Here is a 25,352-nt window from a genome sequence, read left to right on the forward strand (position 1 = left end):
ATTAATAGAGTACAGTGTAATTATGACTTAGTGGCATGTGTCACCAGTCTATCACTGCTGTTACCTCCACTGATCAGGGTCAACCACGGATGCTGCGTCCCAGCTGTCTAAGCAAGCCAGGGCAGCATGATAAGGAGAGCAAGCTGTTGTCCATGCAGCAGGCTCTCCCTCTCTGCGCAGCTGAAGAATCCAAAGGAACAGCAGAGACCAACAGCTTGGCACCAGTGGCTTTGCAGAAATTGCCAGTCAGCACTGAACTCAACGTAGGACTGCCTTAGGGACCCCAGCTCCTCACAGTTTATTCCTGAAGCCTTCCCCATGAGTGGGTATAGCCATAAGGCAACGGATTTGAGATCAGAGTTTTCCTTCTCTTGGCTGAGCTGCCAACCTCAACTGATGAGCCCCATCTGCCTGAAGCGACTGGTTGTAAGGGCCTTTGCCCCTTCTCTCAGTAGAAACAGTTCTGCCCAGCTTAGTAGCTAAGCCACATGTGAAGGCCAGGAGCTGGACTTGGTCGTTAGAGTCTATTTGAAACACATGCCATTGTGAAAAATGTAACAGGAGCTTGTCCCCACTACCTCTCCTGGTTATAACAGTGGCAAGGAACCTCAAGTGAGAGAACAAGTAACAAGGACATTTCAGGTTCCCTTGCGCATGCTCCACTATTGAGATTACGAAGACTGCATCTTTTCTCCAGTTCCATTTTCCTGCCTATTCCTCATAACCCCAGCTTCCCCTGCAGACAAGAAAAAAAAGTCTGGCTATACTGGCATTCAAGACATCCAATCATTCAAACTCCACTGCAATCCGGTGTTTTAAAAAAGAACTTCAAAAATTTAGTCTTCTGTAAAATCTCTTCCCATTTAAGGCAAAGATGAATAAATTTGTTCTGAAACAACCATCCTTTCAAAATCCATCTTGTGCCAGAACAGTATTTATTTCATAATTTCTCACTTGTTGACTGCTGAATGCCCTCTTGAATGTTACAACCATTTTATACATCCTGACAACATAGGTCATTTTGGCCTATCAAATCTATGTTAGCTCACAAAGCAATTTTATTCCCCAGTGAATGTAGCACACATGGTGCTCTCGCTCGGCCACTCTCAGACTTTGGGTTGAGCGAACAGTGCTGTGTAAAGTTTGGAAGTGTGTGCACACTTGGATGAATATCTGTGTAATTATGTTTTAGTGTTTGTCTTTGTTTGTTGATAAATAGTTAAAACTTACTCATAATTGGCATCTTCTGTCCTATTTACCTAATTTGCAAATGATTGGCATAGTTGGCAACGATTTTGTAATGGAACAGAAGACAAAACTGCTTAAGATGTTGAAAAGCAGGAATTAGAACAAGAACGTTCTCTGTGAGGAATGCCAAGTCCCAGGGTAGACTGGTAACAGTGCGGGATTCACAAGTCTTGCCAACCTGCTGGCAAACCACAGCATGACAGTGGACTGGTCAAACAAGCTGGACTCCCACGGAGTGAAAATGGGGCACCATATTGTGTCTGTGCTGAACAAAATGGCTGCGAGTTTAGACACAGCAGCCATTCCGGGTCCAGTCAAAGGTGTATTTGTTCATCCTGTATGTTTTTTTTAAAAATGATCACAAGCCACTGCTAGGCACTGCTAGATACCAAGAACATTACAAGACTATCCCATCAGTGAGTTGCTAAATAGTGATGGAGCTGTACTGCTGTTGTATTGTTGAATGGTGTGCAATGTGAGTGATTGCCTTGGATGTTTTTATTGTGATCGCAAGCCCTGCTGGACACACGTAATATAAAACAGCAGAAATGCAGATCACTGGTTCACTGGAAAGACTGATGGGGGAAAGCTGTGTGGCCTCAGTTATAGTGAGGACTAGGCCCTTACAGCAGGGTCACCTATTGCAGTGGCCCAGGGGAGGAGATGCTGGAGGTGGTGTGGGGGACAGTAGAAGCATCTGTGGGCACACTGGAATCCATACGGAGTTCAGTATTTTGTGTGCTGTTGGTAATGTGGTTTGCACTTTGGCCCTGCAGGAACACTGTTTTGTTTGGCTATACCCATGAGTGGTTCAATGATAATTAGATTTGAAGTTGAACCTGAAGATAGGGCTCCCATTTAGCAAGAGAAGCCATGAGGGAGATTTACAGCTTCCGGTGACTATCATAAAGCAACAGTATGAGATGATTTTGCAGAAGGAGCAAGAAAGAATGAGGTGGAGGTGTTGAATCAGTGCAGTATTACCACAGGGGAGGTTGCCCGGTCAGCAGACCCAGACTAAAGAACTGGATGACAAGGGTACCAAATAGCCTGCTCGACAACTGGACCCCATTAAGGCCCGAGCCCTGATGCTGCAGGAAGATGATCCTGACGTGTGGATGGAGGACAGGGAAGAGAGGTTAGAGGAGAGTCTGTAATTCCCGCAAAGTGATTGCCCTTGCCCCTTATGTGGCAGAGCCAGTCGAGGTTAGACCAGTGACCATGCAGTCTCATACCCCGTTGGGGAGGGGAGGGGATTTTGGCCCATGGCCCGTCCCACCTCCGCGGGACAAGATGGGGTAGACAGCATAATGGGCCTCTTTAAGATGGCAACAATGAGTGTTTCTGTTACAGAACTGGTGGAATTGAGATAGATATGGACAAAAGCCGAGGGAGTAACTGGCTGGCCACATGGCTATTGAGGATGTGGCATATGGAGGGGGCTAGATTTATCTTATCTAACGGAGAAGTGGGTGCCCTGGGGAAGCTGTCGCTCCACCACCCGATAAACAGTGCACTGAGAATGCCACCCGCTTCCCGAGGGGGTGATAAATATGGGATCAAGTGGCAGAGGTTAAAGTTAGGTATCCCTCCCTTATTGAATTTAAAGTCCTGGAAGGCTTGGAAGAGGAAGGGACTAAGATCCTTTGCTTGAGGGCTTTGGTCACAGGTAAAATGATGGAGCAGATCCACCAGGGGATCATGGACAGACTGTGACTGTGGAGGGGTGCTTGTTTACAACAAAACAGATGCCTAATAGTTTGGTAATGAGTTAACCCTCAAGAGCAAGTCATTTTCTGAAATGGTTTGAGGTGTGACTGGTTTATATGTTCCAAATGTTGCTAATGTGTGGCCACATGCGAGTTCAGCTCAGTAATGGTGACAGTAGGCTGTCATGTGTTTTCTCCTTCACTGTGGAAATAAACTTATTTGTTTAGGGCTTCCAGTAACTCGCAAAGGCCCTGAAGGAAGGATGGATTTTGTTTTGTCTGTGTTTTTAGTTTGTTTCTTTATATGGAATTGATTTGAGACCCAGATTCTGTACTAGTCATGTGAAATGCAGGTCAAGATGACGGAAATCTACGCTTCTGTTACAGATATGGGATGCCCTCTTTTCTGAAAGACATTGACAATTTGGGAAATTGGTGATTTGTTTGTTTCTGAAGGGAAATTGGAACATTTGGGGAGTGAACTGAAACATGGCTTTTCTTAACAATAATGTTTCAGAAAGTTTAAAAAATGAGTATTGTCAACTGATTGAGCTTTAGTTCTTTCGGAAAGAACTTTGTAAGGTCAAGACAGTCACAGCAGGTGTCTCAAAATGCAAGTAGTTAGGATTGAGGTCATTCCTGTCTACTAGAATGCAAGTGTAACCTACACTGATCAACTGGCTGGAGAGTCCACTGATAACCTTAACCCCTCACTTCAGCAGTCTGAGGCCAGCGATCAAAAGCTGTGGTCCCCAACCACCAGGCCGCGGACCGGTACCGGGCTGCAGAGCATGTGAAAAGCGAGGAAACGATATGATTTGGCAATATGAAACGACACATGAAATGATACGAGTCAGCTGCACCTTTCCTCATTCTGTCACGCCCACTGTTGAACTTGAATGCACAGGAAGTCATTAGCCTCTCGAGGTCATCAGTCAGTCATTAACCTACAAATACTTGATGAGTCAATAAAAACAAACTTTGCTTGAGAGTTTCTTTGGAAGAGATGGTAGGGAACATAAAAGGCCTAACGATAATGATAATGCAGAGACAGCTGAGGCAGAGACTGCAAAAAAAAATATCAAGCTTCCTTCAACAGAAAATACGACGAGTTGTACATAAAATATGCTTTATTGCGACCGGTGACTTGCACGCTCCAAGCCCCCCATGTGTGATATATGGGGACAAGCTGTCTAATGAGGCAATGAAGCCCTCAAAACTGCTTCGGCACCTTGAGTCCAAGCACCCTGCACTTAAAGACAAACCCGTTGAGTTTTTTTTGAGCAAGCGGGACAGAAGCAGATGCTGAGAGCCACCACCTCCACAAATGCTGCTGCTCTGAGAGCGTCGTACTTAGTTGCTAAGGCTAAGAAGCCTTTCACTGTTGGTGAAGTATTGATTCTGCCTGCTGCCAAGGACATGTGCCATGAACTGTTGGGAGAAGCTTCAACGTTGTTGAAGTTATCAATCACATCAAAGCAAAAGCCCTTTACTCACGGCTGTTTGAGCAGCTTTGTGAGGAAATGGATGCAGAGCATAAACGCCTTCTTTTACACACTGAAGTCAGGTGGCTATCAAGGGGGAGAGCCCTGGCCAGGGTTTGAGTTAAGAGAGCAGCTACAGAGATCTCTTACAGGAAAAAAGTCACCACTGGCAGCAAACTTCAGTGATGAGGAGTGGATAGCAAAACTCGCTTATCTGTGTGACATCTTCAACCTGCTCAATGAACTCAATTTGTCACTTCAGGGGAGAATGACAACTGTCTTCAAGTTGGCAGAAAAAGTGTCTGCTTTCAAAGCCAAACTACAGTGGGGACGGCGAGTGGACAGGGACATATTTGACATGTTCCCAACATTAGCTGGGATGTTGGGAGAGACTGAGGCTGCACCGTCTTTCTCACAGCTGGTGCGTGATCACCTATCTTCGCTGTCGACAGAATTCGAGCATTACTTCCCAACTGCAAATGACCCAAGACATGCAAAGGAATGGGTCTGTGACCCATTTATGAATGTCCCCGGTGAATCATCCATGTCAGCGTGGGAAGAAGATTAACTCCTCGAGCTTGCAAATGACGGTGGGCTGAAAAGTATGTTTGACATAACATCTCTGCCGGCATTCTGGATCAAAGTCAAGGCTGAATATCCTGAGATAGCCACAAAAGCACTGAAAACATTGCTTCCATTTCCAACGTCATATCTCTGCGAAGCAGGGTTTTCTGCAATGAATGCAACGAAAACTAAATTGCGGAATAGACTGGACATAAGGAACCCTCTTTGAGTATTGCTGTCTCCCATCACCACTCGATGGGACTGTCTTGTTGCAGGGAAACAAGCCCAGGGCTCCCATTGATTCAGCGATATTGGTGTGTTGCAATGATTTTGTATGTTCAGACAAGGAAAATATACGCTGTGTTGAATATCAAAACGTTACTTAAAATATTATAATGCTATTGACCTATAAGTGACTTATAATTGACTTATCACTATATCCATGTGAGGAAAATATGCGCTGTATTTAATATTAAATTCATTAGATAAACCCTTTTAGAAACAAAATTGAGTGTGTTACGTAACCGGCAACAATGAATATTAATCGAGACAGGATATATAAAAACAACCAAACATTTATTAAACACGTATAAACGATAAGGAAAAAAAAACAAAGGAAAACTTTAACCGGAGACTTGCCACTCGGCTCTGGTTCGGAAAGCGTTAAATGCTGAAAACAGTTCTTAAAGTGATACAGTCAGATAGAGTTCTTAAGGCGATAACTTCGAAAGTCCAACAGTTTTATGCATTCAATTGGGAGAGACTTCTCTGGAGAAAGATTTCTTCACCGATGCACTTTTACTGCTGGTTCTGTCCATGGGATTCCCGATGCCGAAAATAAACACTTTAAATTGACTGACCTTAAATTCCTTTAGAGAGGGAGCACCTTTTTGCATGAACTCATTGCCCTATTGCAAGAGTTATCTCAATGCAGGTTCTCTCCAACGAAGATTCAATAAGGTCGATTCTTTATTAAACTGCCAAACGATACCGACTGCTCTCGATCCTTCATTTCGATGAATTCTTCACTCTCCCTTCAAAACTGTCGGAATTGAGTAAATTGGCACTTCCAGCCACAAATTCCCAGTCCAAATACAATACCTTGTAAGAGAACGCACCTCCCATTTTAAAAATGAAACTGCGTCACAAAAACAAACATGCAACAGAAACGGAGGCACAACACGTTCTACCTGGAAATCTACAAACTCAAAAACCTACTGCGTCACCTGAGTCGACCCTTATATAGTCACAGGGCACATGTCATCACGTGACCTCACATCAGTGGGAATATCACACAGGTGACCTCCAAAAGACCATTACAGCATTCTCACAAAAAAAAATCTCCTTGAGCATGTAACAAGTGTATTAGACACTTATAAATGACTTATAGTTGACTTATCACCTATATTCCGGTCATGATCAACACCCCCCCCCCCCCACCCGGTCCGCAAGAATATTGTCAATATTAAACCAGTCTGCAGTGCAAAAAAGGTTGGGGACCCCTGATCAAAAGGACAGTCTGGGTACAGTGCCATTGGGGTGAGGTTCTTGCAGTCTCTCAAACAGGGACCACCCCAAACACGCATTTAGATCAAAGGGGCAGAGGCTGGTTGTCTGATTATTCTGATTACCTCCTGTTATTGCATGGAATGCAAACATGAAACAAAGTTACCTTGCTGATACCCCTGCCCACAAAGTAACTACTGACAGTTTTAGCTATCAGAGATTGAAGACGTAAAGTTAAGGATGTGATCAAAGTGTAATGGGTCAGTAGGGAAGGAGGCAACAAGCACACAGATGATAAAGTTGCATTTTAAAGACTGGTTGAAATAGAGAAGACAGAAGTGCCCAAGACATGATCAAATTTCTGGAATGTTTTAATGCCATTACTGCTTAGTCTTGTAGACAGCCAATTAGGGATGATAGATAGTGTAGATAGATATTGGGACGTGATAGGTTAGAAATTGAGCAAGGGATCTGAAGTGAAGGGCACTTTCACTACCCTACTTAATTACATCTTCCTACAGGTTTGCCCTTCCTGGCACAGATTTCTGTCCAGGGGCCAAGAGGAGGGATGGCATGTTTGGAAGTATTCTGAAGTCATGTGAATATAACAGATATTAATTCAAACAAGAACTAGTCTTCAGATTTTAATGCAAATTGTAAATTGCAAGCAGTAAATTGAAGTTCAAAGCACACCTTTACAAAATGGTGACCATGAGACATTTGCATATGCATCAGCTAAATGTCAAGACAATGGGGCACTAGGTTGGTGGACTACTGTGTTACACTGGGGAGTCTACTGGGTATTGGGTATTATAGTTCCATGTCATAATGGGGCATCCACGTGGGTTATACTAGCCTGAAGGCCAGGTGTCAGTGTCACATCTTTTAGAGGGGTGGAATGTAGTGCGGAAGTTAACACTATCTGCCAATTGAAAGTCACTGCTGCCACGTTAGTTATCAACTAGCCTATCTGAAGAACGCTGCAGCCCTTCCACTGACTGACTCTAGTGCCATGATACTAGCTTCTAGCAAGAAAGTACTGCTACCATATAAATGTAGCATGTGTGGTGGTCTCGCTGGGTCAATATCAGACTGTGGGCTGCGTGAACCACACCACAGTAAGTTTGGAAGTGTGTTGCAGATGGAGGTCTCAGGCACACACTTAGATGAGTACAAGTACGTAGACCATATACAACCTTACAATTTGTCTTCTTGCAGGCAGCCACAAAATGAAGAAATACCATTAAAAAAAACCCACACAAAGACCAAACACCCAACATGCAAAAAGAGAATCGTGCAAACAATAAAAGGTAAACAAACAAAACACAGAACGTGAACAAGGCCCCCAAAAGCAAGTTGACAGCCACAGAGCCAGTTCAGCACTGAGGTGAAAGAAACCAGTCCAGAAGTCCCATGGTGCAGGCCACAACCATGAGCCAGTGCGCTGGTCAGACGACTGCTGATGGTGCAGGCCACAGTTGCCGAGTCAGTGCGCTGGTCAGACTACTGCTGATGGTTGCAGGCCACAACCATGAGCCAGTGCACTGGTCAGACTACTGCTGATGGTTGCAGGCCACAGCTGCCGAGTCAGTTCAGTTCTGAGGCAAGTAAACCTCAGAGTAGCCAGCTAAACACAGGTTCATCCTTTGCTCTCAGCCTTGATGCTTTGACCTTTTTAAATCTGGCTCAGCATTTAAATTGGCCAAACATTGATTTGTTTTCCACGCCCAGGCCCAGCCATTTTGATCCGGCCCCATCTCTGCTCTTGCAACGGTTAAACATCGGTTTGTTTTTCCTCTCTTGGGCCTGGGCCTGGGCCTGGGCCCGGGCCCTGCCACTTTGATCCAGGCTCAGGTCTGCTCCAGCAATGCCCGCCGAGGCTGTACCTACATTCTCAAGAGTCCAGTTCACTGGATCCCTCAGGATACCACAGAAGTGCCAGGTTGTACTGACGGTTCAATAGCATAACTCCCGAAGGGCGAGTTACAGGCTGAGAATTGCAGCTCAGAAAAAGTGTAATTAATAGCATAGTTAGTAGTTTAGTTTGCCGCCTGTAAAGCACCACCAACATCGTCTTTTAAAGGAGCATATGTGCAACTTGAATGTTTTGATGTTTGTCTTCCTTTGTTGAAGAGTGTCAAAACTCACCTGTAGATGATGTCTTCTGTCCCCTTGGCCAGTCCACAAACCCAATTGCCTGCAACAGCATGCGTGTGCACTGCTTCACCCTTTGTGAAGCAGGTGGCCAACTCTTTTGCTTTGGTGACATTGAGGGAAAAGTTGTTGTCATGACCCCATGTCACTAGGTTCTCTCCTTTCTGTACCAAACTTGACGTTACATGAGAAATGTCCACTACAGTGGGATCATCCACAAACTCGTAGATGCAATTGGAGAAGAATCTGGTCAGTTGTGAGTGTATAGGGAGCAGCCTGTGGGGCACCAATATTGAGAATAATCAGAGCAAAGGTGTTGCTCCTTGCTAGTTGCAGTCTATTGATCAGGAAGCAGCGGACCCAGTGACAAAGGAGGAGCTGAGTCCAGATCTGGGCATTTAGAGATGAGTTTGCTTGGAATGATAGTATTGAAGGCCAAGCTGTGGTCAATAAACAATGGTCTAACATGGATACATTTACTGTCCAGATGCTTCAGGGCTAGAGATTTGGCCCTGTTACACAGTAAAGCTGTGTGGGAGGTCAGAGTTAATCTGTACCATGACAAACATCTCAAAGCACTTCACGATGATGGATATCAGAGCAACCAGGCAGTAGTCATGAAGAATGTTACTTGTTTCACACGTACTGGAGTGATAGTGGTCTGCTTAAAGCAGGTAGGAAACTCAACTTGAAGGTGGGAGAGATTTAAAGTCTGCAAATACCCTCCACCAGCTAATCTGTAAAGGATGAAAGGACGTGACCAGGGACAGTGTCTGGGCCAAATGCTTTCTGCGGATTCACTCTCCATAATGGTGGGCTGAGCTGCGTATCAGACAGTCGCGGCTGATGGTGACATTCCAATCCATTCTGTGCACAGAACGTGTTGCGCTCACCAGCAGAGGATGTGCTGTTGTCAGTGATGCTGCCCAACTTTGTTTTGTAGCCTGTAATTGCAAATAAACCCTGCCACTACTAGGAATTTACTTTGGACATACTGACTCTTGGCATCCCTGATGGCTTTTCAGTGGTCATATTCTAATTTCTTGCATAGGTCAGGGTCACCCAATTTCAACATCAGTTTCAAATTCCAGTAGGAAGTTTGTCTCCCCGTTCAGTTTTAAATCCCAGTAGGAAGTGGGTCCCCCTGTTCATTCAGTTTTAAATCCCAGTAGGAAGTGGGTCCCCCGTTCATTCAGTTTTAAATCCCAGTAGGAAGTGGGTCCCCCTGTTCATTCAGTTTTAAATCCCAGTAGGAAGTGGGTCCCCCTGTTCATTCAGTTTTAAATCCCAGTAGGAAGTGGGTCCCCCTGTTCATTCAGTTTTAAATCCCAGTAGGAAGTGGGTCCCCCTGTTCATTCAGTTTTAAATCCCAGTAGGAAGTGGGTCCCCCTGTTCATTCAGTTTTAAATCCCAGTAGGAAGTGGGTCTCCCCGATCATTCATGGTTCCCAATTTGGGAACACCCAAATTGTCCTCTTTGGTACATAATCCTCAACACACTTACTGACAAAGTCTATGGTGATTGTGACATACTCATCTAAACTGGTTTTGAATGTGGATCAGTCTACTGACTCAAAGCAGTCACCAGAAGCTGATCTATTTCCTCAAACCAGCACTATAATTTTCTGTATTAGATTCTCGTGTCTCAACTTCTGTTTGTGTGCAGAGTGAAGGAGCACAGCCTGGTGGTCTGATTCATACCACAGGACATAGGAGCAGAACGAGACCACTCAGCCCATCAAACCTGCTCTGCCATCCCATCATGGCTGATTTATTAACCCCCTTGAACCCGATTTCCTGCCTTCTCCATGCAACCTTTGATGCCCTGACTAATCAAGAACCCATCAACCTCCTCTTTAAATATACTCAATGACTTGGCCTCCAGAGCCATCTGTGACAATGAATTCCACAGATTCACGCATGTTTGGGCCCCTTTTGGGACAGGAGACTTCCCGGAAGTATTTTGGTAATATACTTGAAATTGGCCTGACTGAAATCACCAGTGATGAAAAGGGCCTCAGGGTGTCCTGCTTCAAGTCCAATGACCACAGAGCACAGTTCACTGACTGCACGCCACTGTCTTCAACACACATTATATGGTGACACAACTGAAAGATTTATTAGTGAATTTCAGGAGATCCCAAAGTGTGGCAATTAAGAAATATATATACTAATTTGCATGCACAGTCTACAAACAGTAATAATACAAGTTGATTCTCTATTTTAATGGTTTAATAAGGCATAAGAATTGAACAGGGCACCAGAACAATAACTAGAAGACCTTACATCCTCTAGGAGCTACGGAGCTTGATTTACTCTCCCAGTCAAAAATGCCACCCTTAATAGGCACTCGCTCTGACAGTGCAATATTCCTTCAGTGCTCAGTGGAAGAAATAACTTTCATTTTGTGCTCAAGATTCCAGGCTGGGAATTGTACCCATGACCCTTTGACTCAGAAGAGTGCTGCCCACTTTGTCAAAGATAACAGCTTGCAACGAGGCAACAAACTGTAATCACTCACAACCTCATTACACATTAACAATCTGAAAGTGCAGCAAGTCACTTTATGACACAGGAAAATACTGTAACCATCAAGTACAAGGAAATGATAAGGCATGAATTACCAGGAGAATCTGCTGCTGTTCCACTGAGGCATGGAAAAGAAAAATCTAAACCATGCTACCCCTTACTGAAATCCTCCCACTTCAACAGGCCTTAGCTTATGTATTCTAATTTAACCATCACAAAATATCTATTGAAGCTGTGAATTGAAAACTGGAAAGCCCTAACAATTAAAAAATACACTATCAACATTAAAACTGGAAGCTCAAAACTGCAAAAAAAAATCCAACTGAATGCTGTTAAATGAATTTCTTTCCATCTCCTTGTGTATACAGGCCTCATCCGTCTTCAGTCTTCTCAGAACCTCTGCTCTCGAAATTTGAAATCTTAACTACTTCCCTGCACCAAGTAGATTGAACTCATGTTCATTGACCCATTTTACAAATGCCTCCATTTTAAAATTCTTTCCAACATCTACAAATCCCTCTGCCACTTCCTGTCACCTCCTCTACAACTACAATCAGAATTTTCTTTACATCTTGTCATTGGTAGCTATGCCTTCATTTGCTGAATCTTAAAACTTGGGAATTCATTCTCTAGACTTTTTGATTATGAAGACACGTAGTCCTCTTTTATTGTCATTTAGTAATGAATGCATTAAGAAATGATACAATATTTCCTCCAGTGTGATATCACAAAACACAGGACAGACCAAGACTGAAAAAAACTGACAAAACCGACAAAACCACATAATTATAACATATAGTTACAACAGTGCAACAATACCATAACTTGATGAAGAAGTCCGCGAGCACAGTAAAAGTTCAAAGTCTCTCAAATGTCCCATATCTCACGCAGACAGGAGAAGGAAGAAAAACTCTCCCTGCCATGCCGACCACAGTCTGACTCTGAGTCATCAGAAAACTTCGAGCTCTGATCAGCTCTCCGACACAAGAGTACTGAGCGCCATCTCTGTCCAACTCCTCCTTAAACCTAACTCTTTCAGTATCTGATCTTCTCTAGATCGGTTTCAATTTTCTGCTTAACCTGCGAAGCAAAGACCTCACCCTTCATTTGGACTTAACGCCAAAGTAAAATAGTATGGCTGAAATGGCACTCACCCAGTCGAGAGCTCAATACAACTTGCTGAATCGACACCATTTGTGAAGAGAATGAAACAAAAACTGACCTAGAAGGAATGAGATTCCCTTTTAATATGGAAATGTCTATGAAATGATCATTCGCAACAAAAATGCTTTAAAGTTTAAAAAGCAAGAGTACATTCAGTATCTGTTATTTGTAATTCTGTGGACTAGCAAACCCAAATGCCATCAAATCCTTCCCCTGCCCTTCAACACCAACCACCGCCCCAATACAATCAGTGAAATAAGATTTGAAATGCCTCCACACAAGAGTGGGAGCAAAGTGTTATTAGCATTCCATCCTGTTCCACACATGCTCTATGTTACTACACATTCTCTATGTTACTACACATTATATGCTACTTCAAGTTCCACGTTTAGCATTTAAATTTTAACTCACCATTAAAGCACCATAGCATAATTCAACTAGTGAAACACCAAAAAGGCAAAGTGATGACATTAGTACAAAAAGTGAAAGTTTTAGAAACAATGGACAGCAGTCAGGAAGCTGCACGGCTAATAATTCATAAGATCCAAAGCAAAAGAGATGTTAGTTTTTAGTGATCCTAAAAGTTTAAAATTAGCATGCAAATGAGATTCAAGAGGGAACGAATGAAAAAAAAAGTCCCTGCTGGCTCTAATGAATTCAAACCAAGATTCAGGAAAAACAACGTGTATTCAAATAGAAGACAGGAAGCATAGGGATGGCCCAAAACAAAAAACATTTACAGCCTGAAGCACTTCTGTTACAGGTACACAAACTCAGATACTGGAAATCTTGAGTAACATGTACAAAACACTGGAGGATCTCAGCCAGCCAGGTGTGCTGAGGAGAGGAACGGTCGACCTTTTGAGGCTGCAAAGGAGGCAGTAAGAATGCAGGGGAGGAGTAGATGTGAGCTTACAAGGAGAGGCAGCATCAGTGGATAAGGGCTGCCAACAAAACATGGTGGAAGTAATAACGTACAAAAGGCTTCAGGCTTTCATACTGCTGGGCACATAGAAAAGCCTCTGTCATCATTTTTCAAAGAATCCTCTTGCCTTAAAGGGGCACAAACCTGTGCCACAGCAGACTACGCCCTCTCACGAAGGGTATAGAAATATCGGTGTGATGAATCAAGGTGAGAATAATATTAGATACTACTCCTGGCCATCCAAAAACCCAAATGTCCAGGAAGTGCTTTTTCCTCCCAGTCCAGCCCTCTCATCCAGCTTTGCGACCAGGGTGAGCACGCAAGGCCTATGATTTAAAGTATACTTCTCTATGCATTCATCAGGCTGTGGGTACTGATGCTGCCCTCGATGTACGGAAACTCTGGAAAAATTATATCACTACCGGGTGCATAACCAACACAAAATCTCAGGATGAAATAACACCAGCCACTGGGCTGAATATTCTCTGGAAGTGGCCATAGCTTCACAAGATTTTTACCTTTAAGCAGAGAAATATCCCTAACCATTAAACTGGCGCAGGTTATTCTGAGGATAATCTGATATGGTTCAGGATGAAGTTGCAGAATTACTTAAAAGTCCATTTAGAATTGATATTCTGGGGTGATATACTGCGTCCGGTGCTCCCGATGTGGCCTTCTATATATTGGCAAGACCAGACGCAGACGCTTTGCTGAACACCTACGCTCTGTCCGCCAGAGAAAGCAGGAGCTCCCAGTGGCCACACATTTTAATTCCACATCCCATTCCCATTCTGACATGTCCATCCACGGCCTCCTCTACTGTAAAGATGAAGCCACAATCAGGTTGGAGGAACAACACCTTATATTCCGCCTGGGTAGTCTCCAACCTGATGGCATGAACATCGACTTCTCTAACTTCCGCTAATGCCCCACCTCCCCCTCGTACCCCATCCGTTATTTATTTTTATACACACATTATTTCTCTCACTCTCCTTTTTCTCCCTCTGTCCCTCTGACTATACCCCTTGCCCATCCTCTGTTCTCCCCCCACCTTTGTCTTTCTCCCCAGACCTCCTGTCCCATGATCCTCTCATATCCCTTTTGCCAATCACCTGTCCAGCTCTTGGCTCCATCCCTCCCCCTCCTGTCTTCTCCTATCATTTTGTATCTCCCCCTCCCCCTCCCACTTTCAAATCTCTTACTAACTCTTCCTTCAGTTAGTCCTGACGAAGGGTCTCGGCCTGAAACGTCGACTGTACCTCTTCCTAGAGATGCTGCCTGGCCTGTTGCGTTCACCAGCAACTTTGATGTGTGTTGTTTAGAATTGATGTTGAGCCTGAGAATCAGCCATAAACAAGAAAGAGTCTCAATTTCCAGTCTGGCATTAAAAGCACTAGTTAACCAGTCCTCAAGCATGGCACTCAAGTCAAAAAGGATGCTGAAAAGGCTTTAATTCCTTATTCTTTGTACAAGGATTCAAAGTTATCACATCTCCATAAAACAATATGTTTCACAATAGCCAAGCCAGCAGAAGAAACCAACTTTACTTCAAACCTTCCTCTCCCTTGCAGCCTCTTCCTTCACAAACGCAAAGACAGACCAGCTGCTCTCATTAATCACCACTGTCTACATTATCTCCCTTCAACCCAAATGACCTGTCATCTGTCTATTGGGGGGGGGGGGGGAAAAGAGGAAAGAAAAACACCAATAATGTCACACAAAGTTATTTTTAAATTTGCTACATACTTGCTTATCTCTTCAAGATTACTACAACAATGGAAATTCCTATGATAATTTTTCTAATTGTGTTGTTACTCAATTTGACTTCCATTTAGGCATTTGTAGGGAGGAGCATGCAATAGTCAGAAGGTGTATAGTTGATCAGAACAACTGAACCACAAAAATACAGTTCAAATAACACATACAAAATTCTGGAGGAAATCTGCAGGTCAGGCAGCAGCCATAAAACTGAATACAAGTCAAAGAAAGTTTCAGGCAAAAGACCCTTCTTATGGATTGGAAAGGAAGGGGGACGATGACAAAATAACAAGGGGTGGGGGTTCAAATTACTGTCATTAAATACACGGACACATGGTTTTGAAGTCAGAAGGTACAGCTGTGTAAATCAACTGCTCCCCATTAAACCACCAGTTGAAATAGGCAAACATCCAGGAGCCACTTGACACTTCAAGAAACCAATTCATATTATATGAACAATGTGTTATAGGGCGACTCTTCAACCACAATCCTTAGATCTTTTAAATGCATTTATTAACACATTTTAATGCTGGTTAAAACATTACAGAGCATTTATCTTAAATTAGGCGTGTGTATTGGGTACTTGGGCCTTAAAGGTATCTGTCATTGTTTTGTTACCCACAGCAAGTCACCATCATCGCTCCTCCTGCAATTATGATGGCGTAGATGATGCTAAATTGGGAGGACAAGATACAAGATCAGCCAAGACCTTGCTGGGTGGTAGTGCGATGTGTCCCAACTCCTACTCCCATTTCTTAGGAAATATCCACATCTGTGTTAAAATAACGGCCAACGTTTCAGCTCATTGACTTGTCATCAGATGTTATTCAACAGAAATATTAATTATAGATGTTGCCTAGTCAACAGAAATTTGTTTTTTTTTATTAAATAGGCATTTTTTTTTGCTCTAGATTTCAGCCTGTACAGCAAATCATTTCTCCAGGGGAAGCTGAAACTGAGTCACTATGCACCAGATACAAGTGGTACAGGAAATACAGACTGGAAATGGAGCAAATGAGGTGTGGCTGAAAGGCACCGACTTCAATTAATGATATGTGGATGAACCACACCAACTTCAATTCATCAGCACAAGAACCAAGAGTGACTCAAAGAAAAAAAAAAGTTTTATTTAAGAGAGCATGAAAAGTGATTCAACAAGGGCTTTCAAACAGGTACTAGACAAATAATTGAAAAAAAAGTAGTAAGTTGGTGAGAGAATCTGACTGGCCTGTTGTGTCATTACTCTGATTTTAATGAGTGCATAACAGAAGCTACTCAGCCCAAGTAGTCAATGAAGACTTTACACTCCGTTCAGAGCTCCTCCCAATTCATTTCATCCAAACTGCAAAAACAACAATTTTCTGTATCTGAACAACCTTCAGACTTTGGTTAAACATTGATTAAATGTCACATCACTTTTACTGGTTCAGTATGAAACCTCCAGAGGTTTAAAAAGAACACCCAGGAAGAATGACAAAAATATTCAATTAGTTTTTTTTAACCAAAATCCTAATATTCTTTGATCACGGAAATTTGTTATGCTCACCCTATGTCAATTGAATGTCATATAATGAACTGGGAGGGGCCTTGACCAAAGCAAAACAAAAGCGATTTTGGACTGGGGTTAGGTAGAGGGTAGTTAGCATCTGGATTTCATTGCCTGGTTGGTACAAATCCGGGCCTTTAAAATGGAGTTGGAAAGGGATTAGATAGAGAAACTGTGGGAAGACAATGATCTAATTGCTGTACAATGAGCAAGTACAGACTCAGTGGGTTGAATATGCCTTAACAATTCTACAAATTACAAATTAAAGTGGGGTCTGATGGAGAACATTGAGAGAAACTGGTTCCTGTCACAAGAGAATAACCAGAGAAGTATTTACAGAACAATTTTTGCTCCATTCCAGATAATTAAAAAAGGTCTAAAATTTAGTACCTTCCTGAAATTTATATTTGGTGAAATAATTTGCAAGGCCATTAAGAGAGAAGAACCGGTGATGAACTCCATCAAAGAAGCCGGAGGCAAGAAAAAAGTATTTTAAGTTATACAGCAATGGAACAGGTCCTCCAGCCTAACATCCTCACCAAAATGAATGACTTCTTTCAGTCTTTGAAAGTAATTTCCTCAACACACAAATTCCAGACAAATCCTCATCACCACCCTACAATTATACAGAACATTGGTTAGATCATAGCTAGTTTATCGTGTGCAGTTCTAGCCACCATGTTATAGGAAGGTCACAGTAATACCAGAAAATGCAAAAGAGATTTGAAGTGTTGCCTTAGATGGAACAATTCAGTTATCAGGGAAATTGCATAACTTTACCTCCAACTTCCAACCTGCCCTCAAATTTATCTGGTCTATTTCCGACTCCTCCCTCCCCTTTCTCGATCTCTCCAAATATCTGGAGACAGCTTATCTACTGATATGTTTTTATAAACCCACTGATTCCCACAGCTACCTGGACTATACCTCTTCCCACCCTGTTACTTGTTTGAGAAAAAAGCCATCCCCTTCTCTCAGTTCCTCTGTCTCAGGTTGAGGCTTTTCATTTCATTTACATTCCAGGACTAATGAGATGTCCTCTTTCTTCAAAGAAAGGGGCTTCCCTCCCTCCATTAATGCTGCCCTCACCCATATCTCTTCCATTTTGTCCACATCAGCCCTCACCCCATTCTCCCACCACTCCACCAGGAATAGGGTTCCTCTCGTCCTCACCTACCACCCCCCCCAAAGCCTCCACGTCTAGCACATAATTCTGTCATCTCCAACAGGATCCCACCACCAAGCACATCTTCCCCTCCCCCTCCCATTTTCCACAGGGATCGTTCCCTACGCGACTCCCTTCTCCATTTGACCCTCCTCACCAATCTCCCTCCTGGCACTTATCCTTGCAAGTGCTACACCTGCCCCTACGCCTCCTCCCTCACTACCATTCAGGACCCCAAACAATCCTTCCAGGTGAGGCAGCTCTTCACCTGAGAGTCTTTTGGGGCCATCTACTGTGTCCAGTATGGCCTCCTGCATGTATATTAGTAAGACCCAATGTAGACTGGGAGTTAGCTTCACCGAGCACCTACCCTTTGTCCACCAGAAAAAGCGGGATCTCCTGGTGGGTCCCTATTTGAATTCTGCTTCCCATTCCCATACAGTCCACAACCTCCTCTCCTGCTGCAATGAGGCCACACTCAGGTCAGAGGAGTAGCACCACGCATTTCGCCTGGGTAGCCTCCAACCTGATGGCATGAACATCGATGTCTCAAGCTTCCAGTAATTGTCCCCTCCCTGCTCTTTCACCGTTCCTGTTTCCCTCTCTCACCTTGTCTCCTTACCTACCCATCTCCTCCCGCTGGGGCTCCTCTCCCTTCCCTTTCTTCTAATGGTCTTCTAACCTTTCCCCTTCAGCAGCCCTTCATCTCTTTCACCAATCAATTTCCCAGCTCTTTACTTCACCCCCACCCCCTCTCCTCCCCCCCCAAGCTAGTGTCACCTACCTCACTTCCTCTCCTCCCTCCACCTTTTTATTCTGACTTCATCCTTTCTTCCCCCAATCTTGTTGGAGGGACTCGGCCTGAAAGATCGACTGTTTACTCTTGTCCATAGCCTGGCCTGCTGTGTGTGTTGCACGGGTCCTTTTTTTTCTTTTACCGTGGGGTGGGGTAGGGGGAAAGGGGGTGGGTACATTACATTTTGATGGGCGTAGATGGAATAGATAGTGAGAAACCTCTTCCCCTACGGAGAAATGTCTGTAACCATAGGATATGGGTTAAAAAAGTGGGAGACAATTTTGAACAGATTAAGGTTTCTTTTCTACCTTGAGGGTGGATGGAATCACTAGCTGACAGATGTGGAGGCAGGTGCACTCACAGAATGTAGTACTATTTAAATGAACACTGGAAAGACCATGGCATTGAAGAGCAAGAGCTGCCATAGGTAGTACCTTGACAGCTGAAACAGCCACAATGAATATCTTGTTTCTAATGCTATATGACTCTATGAAATGGACATTAAAGCAACAACTCCAGAGAGTAGATTTGAAGCATATCAGATTTCAAATGTTCAAGTAGCTCCCATTATTTTACAGTCAATCTATTTCCTGGTAGCCCAGCTCTATACTGGCCATCTAGTCTTCAATGAAGCAAGGAACTTGGAATCCAGAGCGGCTGATAAAAGTAATCATCAAGGACTGAAGCCTGGTCATATTCCCCCCTCCACACACACAAAGAATCTTGATTAGCCAGCTGGTCTTTAATGGGGTTGTGGAAAATTGCCTCAGCATGCCTGGTCACAAAGCTTTTCATAGGCAATTACATGTCACAGGAACGCACTACCGGCAGATAAGAGTAAAATTTAAGTACACAGTCAAACCTGCTCAGAAAATGAATGGAACATTCTCACGACATCTGGGAATCCCAAGCCCATAGTTTCACAAGCCTACAGGAATCTTGAGATTTCTGCATGTCTCACAAACAGTCCAGCCACCCAGTCTACCAACTGTCCGATCAGTGGAAGAACCAGCAGCTCCCACACCATCAGTCACTATAAACCACGCGGGATTGCCGAGGAAGGGAAATCAACTTGTAAGGACTTTTCAGATGGATCCGCTCCCGCAACACCTCCCACTCCCCCAGACACCCCCGTAGCCTCCCAGCTCACTCACTCCCCCAACCCCACCCGAGCCCGCTGACACCTTCCATTCGACCCCCCGCGACTCCATCCCACTCCGCCGACACATCGCACTCTTTGCTCCCATCCCAGCCACCGGGGCCCGCCAATACCACCTCCTCCCCTCCGCTCAAAGTGCACCCCTTGCATACCACTGCCAGCCCAGCCCCGCTCCTATGGCCGTTCTCTGCCACTGGCAGCGCCCACCACCCCGGGTAGACCGACGAGGGAGAGTTTGGAGATCAGAACTGAAACGAACCCGATCGCTCTGTCCGTCCGCCGCACCGTCCTCTCCGCTTCCCAATAGGGTCAAAGAACGCAAGCGCTGCTCCTTAAAGGGGCCGGTCCCGCTCGCGCGTGGACGTGCTTAAAGGGGCAGCTCGGACAGAGGCAGCCTTGGAGAGGGTCGGGGCGACGGGCATGAGTCAGGGTTAAGGTTAGGGTCAGGGTCATAGTCATCATCATCATCAAAGGAGAATCGCTTAGTTCAATCAGGGAATGTTCTCAAAGGAGCGGAGTTAGGGCCTATTCATTGACGCCTGTGTTGGGTACTTAAATTTCCAATGCGGTAACTAAGGTGGTTCTGCCTATTGTCCTGCCTTTTATTTATCTATCAACTAATGTCTTTCAAAATCTCAGGTGGTTACCTCGTGAGACATAAGGACTTGCTGGCAAGGCCGACTTTTATTACCCATTCTTCATTGCACAGTTTCGTTGCCTTCATAGATGGCAGAGCTGACTTCTTGCATTTCTACATGGTGCTCTGAGGCATGTTAATAAAGTACTTAAAATGCTGTAAACCTGAATCAAAGACAGAAGGTGGTGGAAATGCTCCACGGGTCAGGCAGCTTCTGTGGAGAGAGAAGCAGTTCATGTTCCTGTCAATGCTTCTCAACAGAACTGGGTAAAGTTGTAAATTAGACAAAGCTGAAGAGAAGCAAGGTGGGGGAAGGAACAGAAAGCAAAATTTGTGAAAGGGATGGAAGGCAAGAGAAAGCAAATGACAAAAGGGAATATGTATAAGTAATACTGGGGCCACACCAGTGGCAGGCAATGACAACATCCAACTGGAAAAAAAAGCCAGCAATTACCCCGTGACATTCGGTAGCATTAGAATCACCGAATTCCCCACAAACTATATCCTGGGAGTTACCATGATCAGATCCTGAACTGGAATAGCCAAATCCACAATGAGACTGCACGAGAAGCTTAGGTGCTTAGAGACTATAGCAGCAGAAGACTACAAACATACAAGCAGTGGCCACTTCATTAGGTACAAGATATATTTGTTTTAAATCAGATTAAAAAGCAGTGATACCAGCAGAGTTGACTGAAGTCAGGTGAAAGAAGGCTTATGTGCATTTTGAAGACTTGCATTGACCAGATGAATTTGGGATAATAAACTACCTTCTCTATAATAACTTGTGTTGACTGCAGTTAACACTGGATAGCCATTGTGCTTACAAACTATAAGCAATAGGTTCACAATTAGGCCATTCAGCCCATTTGATCAAGGCTAAATTATTATCCCTCTCAACCCAGTCTCCTGCTTTTTCCCCATAACCTTTGATACATTTACTAACCTGTTTCAAATATATCCATAGCCACAGATTCACCACCCTCTGGTAAAGAAATCGCTCCACATCTCTGATCTAAACTCAGACAAGTATGAGGTGTTGCACTTTGGCAGGACACACCAGGGTAGGACTGAGGGAGCGAGTGGTAGGCCATTGAAGTGTTTGATACAACAAAGGGATCTGAGAATATCAACCCATAATTTCTTGAAAGTGGCATCACAGTTTGATAGGGTCATAAAGTGAGCTTTTGCCACATTGGCCTTTATAAATTAAAGCGTCTTGTACAGGAGTAAAATGTTATGTTGATGTTTTATAGGACATGGTGAGGCCAAATTTGGAGTACTGTGTGCAGTTCTGGTCGCCTACCTACAGAAAAGATATAAATAAGGTTGAAAGAGTACAGAGGAAATTCACAAGGATGCCAGCAGGACTTGAAGAGCAGAGATATAGGAATAAGTTGAATAGATTAGAACTTTATTGCCTGGAGAGTAAGACAACAACAGGAGACCTTATAGAGGTATACAAAATTATGAAGGGTATAGATGAGGTAAATCCATCCCGGATCGTTTTCCTCACATTGGGCGAGACTAGGGTGAAAGGTGGAATATTTAATGGTGAACTTCTTCACTTAGAGGGCGGTGATAGTGTAGACTGAGTTGCCAGCAGAAGTGGCGGATGCGGGTTAACATTTGGACTCTAAGTATTTCTTGAGTCTGTCTCTTCCTTAGGTCAGTTTTTCCCATTCTATTATATTATTTCATCGCACAATGGGAATGAAAGCCTGATAAGTCCCCCTTTACCTGATATGCTTCTGATATGACGCACATGTACCCCTTCAGATCATCCCCATCTTTGAACCAAATCAACAGGCGATTCAATTCAAGATTCAATATTGCTTCATGTCATTTCCAGTACACAAGTGTAAAGGAGAATGAAATAATTGTTACCCCGCACCCAATGCAGCACCAAAAAAAACTCAATAAAGAACAGAATAATAAAAAAGAAACACAATAAACATAACTACATAAGGTAGTGTATATACGTAGATTGCTTGTATACATGAAGTGATGCTGGGCACAGGATTGTCTCTACATAGAGTGGCAGACAGGGAATTTTGAGTTAAAAAACACACGTGGACTAAGATGTTAACTGTCCTGTGCTATCACCAGTGGGATCATCAGTTGATATGACACCTGTCTTCAGGAGTTTCGGCCCGCTTATGATCAAGACTCCCTCGAGGTGGTGGGCTAGCAGTGCTAAAGCACCATCTCCCACTGGTGAGCTTAAAAGCTTGGCATTTGCTTCTATCAGAGTTGTTAGTCACTTCCATCCAACAGATAGTCTGCTCTTCAGGTGTCTATGCAACCACTGAAGGATTTGCGAGATATGTATACACTGTCTGACTATCTGCCCCTCTGGACATACTTGGTCCACACCCATGCTGATCCTTTCTCTGCTACCTCAGCTGCAGCCCTGCTAGTTGACTTGATCTCTCTTCTATTGAAGCCAAGGTCATACAGCCACTTCTGGAAAGTGAACGAAATAAACCCACGGCAGCCTACTTCGAATGGATAGCATGAGACCTTCCACCCTCTGTCTCTGCACTCTGATCTTAATTCTGCATACTTGGTTAACTTGCGCTCATGGGCTTCATCGATGTTGTCTTCCCAGGGGACTGTGAGTTCACCAATAACCACTTCTCTACTGGTGTCAGACCATACGATTATATCTGGACGCAATGTGGTGAAAGCTATTTGCTCTGGGAAACTGCCTTTCCCGTCCAGGTCAGCCTTGACACACCAATCATTGGCTGAAGAAAGTATGCTTGATCGTGAGCCTGCGCTGTACACCCTTGACTTGGAGCCCTCTTTCACAACTGATATGCGATGTTCTGTGCAGCATGGGGCATGAGATAAGTTGTGCTGCAGTACTCTCTGCTCAGCCGCTTCTGTTACAACTTTGAGAACATTGTAATGTCTCCAAGTGTACATGCCGCTGGAAAGATTGACTCTGCATGCACTCAAAATATGTTGAAGTGTTCCCTCCTCGCCACAAGCAGCACACCTGTCTGTCTTATCTTCATACCAGGTGCTGAGGTTGGCAGGTGTTGGGAGCAGATCATATGCTGCTCTGCATAGAAAAGAAATACGGAGCGGTTCCATCTGCCACAGAACATTCCAAGATAGATGTTGTTGTTCAACACTTTCCCACCAGGTCCAAGCCCCTTGTTTGGCCAGGCCAGCTGTTTTAGCTAACCTCTTCTCCACTTCTACCTCCCGTATTTCTTGTGTTACAAGCTCACGGCGCTCCTTACCTGTAAAAGATGACCACCACTTGTGGGTTGTCCATCCAAGTCCCTGGCGGCCTAGCTGGATAGCCCCAACTGTATCCTTGTGCTTCAATCTAGACTCTGCCTCATCAACTGCTACACGGGCTGACCACTTCCTGCCTGATCGCACATCCGGCTGGGTGTTCTTGATGACAGGGTCTTTTGAGTCTCGAAGCATCAAGACTGATCGTACCTTGGCTACCTTGACCTCTTCAACAAGGGCATGCACTGGGACGGTAAGCTACAGTAGTGGTGGTTGGGAGTGTGGAGGGTAAGCTTAGTGGGTGGAGGTGTTAATCAGCCTTACTGTTTTTGAGTCTGGTGTGGATGCTACATAGCCTCCTCACTGATGGGAGTGGGACATACAGTCCATCAGCAGGGTGGGTTGGGTTCTTCATGATGTTACTCAGCTGTTTCTGACATCCTTCCGTATAGGTGTCCTTGATGGTGAGTAGGCTGGTGCCGACGATGTGTTGGGCAGTTTTGACTGCTGCTGTAGGGCCTTCCTGTCTGCCGCAGTGCAGTTTCCGTACCATGCAGTGATGCAGCTTGTTAGGATGTTCTTTACCTCGTATCTGTTGAAGGATGTAAGTACAGAGGTGTGCAGAGTCCAGCTCTCTTCAGCCTCCTCAGGAAGTAGAGCTCTCCTGATTGTGTATAATATGGTCTGGGACTACGAGAGATTGTGTCAGCTGTGCACTCCCGGCAGTTTCCACTGCTGTGCTGCCGATCTAAAGTGCTGTGAGTTCTCCTGAAAGTTGATAGCCACCTGCATTGTCTTGATGACATTGAGGTGGAGTTTACTTCCCTGGCACCAGGCCTTGAGCTCTCCCACCCCCTTTCCGTAGGCCATCTCATTGTTATTGGTGATGAGCAATGTTCTACCTCCTTCAATTTCTGCAGTTCTCCTCATAATCACTCCCTCCTTGGCTTCCAGAAACCAGGCCTGCAATCACTCAAAGTGCAGAAGGAGCACTGAGGATGTCATTGCGAGCCCTGGGTCCATGTATCAGGAACACACAAAAACTCTGTATATACAGCAAAAGAATTCCTGAAAGCAATCATGCATGTAGATAATCCATTATCACAAACAAGAGAAAATCTGCAGATGCTATATATCCGAGCAACAGACACAAAATGCTGCAGGAACTCAGCAGGCCAGGCAGCACCTATCGAAAAGAGTACAGTTGACATCTTGGGCCGAGACCTTACAGTAGGACACCTGCAGAAAAAAAGACGAGGAGTGGAGTTAAAAGGTGGGGGGGGGGAGGGGAGGGAGAAAGCAAAGAAGGCATATAGTGTGCTTCCATTCATTTGACGACGCATTGCGTATAAGTATCAGTAAATTGATTTGGAGCTGCATAAAAGCTTTGGAGGGAGTTGCAGAAGAGGTTTACCAGGATGCTGCCTGGATTAGTGTATATGTGCTATCATGAGAGGCTGGAGAAACTTAGATTGTTTTCATTGGAGTGTCAGAAGCTGAGGGGAAATCTGATTACCCGAGTGTAGAAACACCAATCACTAGAAGACGTGCATTTACTTTGAGGTACTTCTAGCAGACCTGCGCTGCTACAGAAGTGCACTAGATATTCAGTCCTGGGGTTTATTCTCACTTCTGGAGCAGAAGTTTTTACACACAGCCTTGACAAGTGCACCACCCACTCAGACACTGCAGGCAACTGATAAAATTTCCATCCCCTTGCACTTTTGCAAAAGTTATGCAATTGACACAGTGGATGA

General features: G+C 44.3%; 1 protein-coding gene across 5 annotated transcripts in view; it reads right to left on the minus strand.

Moving 5' to 3' along the window:
- Positions 1-20,015, minus strand: part of ptgr2 (prostaglandin reductase 2) — a 56,830-nt gene extending 36,815 nt beyond the window's left edge. For 3 of the 5 annotated variants that reach the window (XM_072264136.1, XM_072264104.1, XM_072264143.1), the window contains exons 1-2: positions 19,966-20,015; positions 12,348-12,415 (exon numbers count right to left, since the gene is read on the minus strand). In XM_072264136.1, coding sequence (XP_072120237.1) covers positions 12,348-12,387 — 40 coding nt within the window. In that variant the 5' untranslated portion in view covers positions 12,388-12,415; positions 19,966-20,015. Of the gene's footprint in view, positions 1-12,347; positions 12,416-19,858; positions 19,943-19,965 lie in introns of those variants that run through there. The other 2 variants (XM_072264113.1, XM_072264121.1) reach the window with 2 other exon arrangements.
- Positions 20,016-25,352: the final 5,337 nt, after the last annotated feature.

Source organism: Mobula birostris, chromosome 1 (assembly GCF_030028105.1).
Source record: "Mobula birostris isolate sMobBir1 chromosome 1, sMobBir1.hap1, whole genome shotgun sequence".
Taxonomy (NCBI): domain Eukaryota; kingdom Metazoa; phylum Chordata; class Chondrichthyes; order Myliobatiformes; family Myliobatidae; genus Mobula; species Mobula birostris.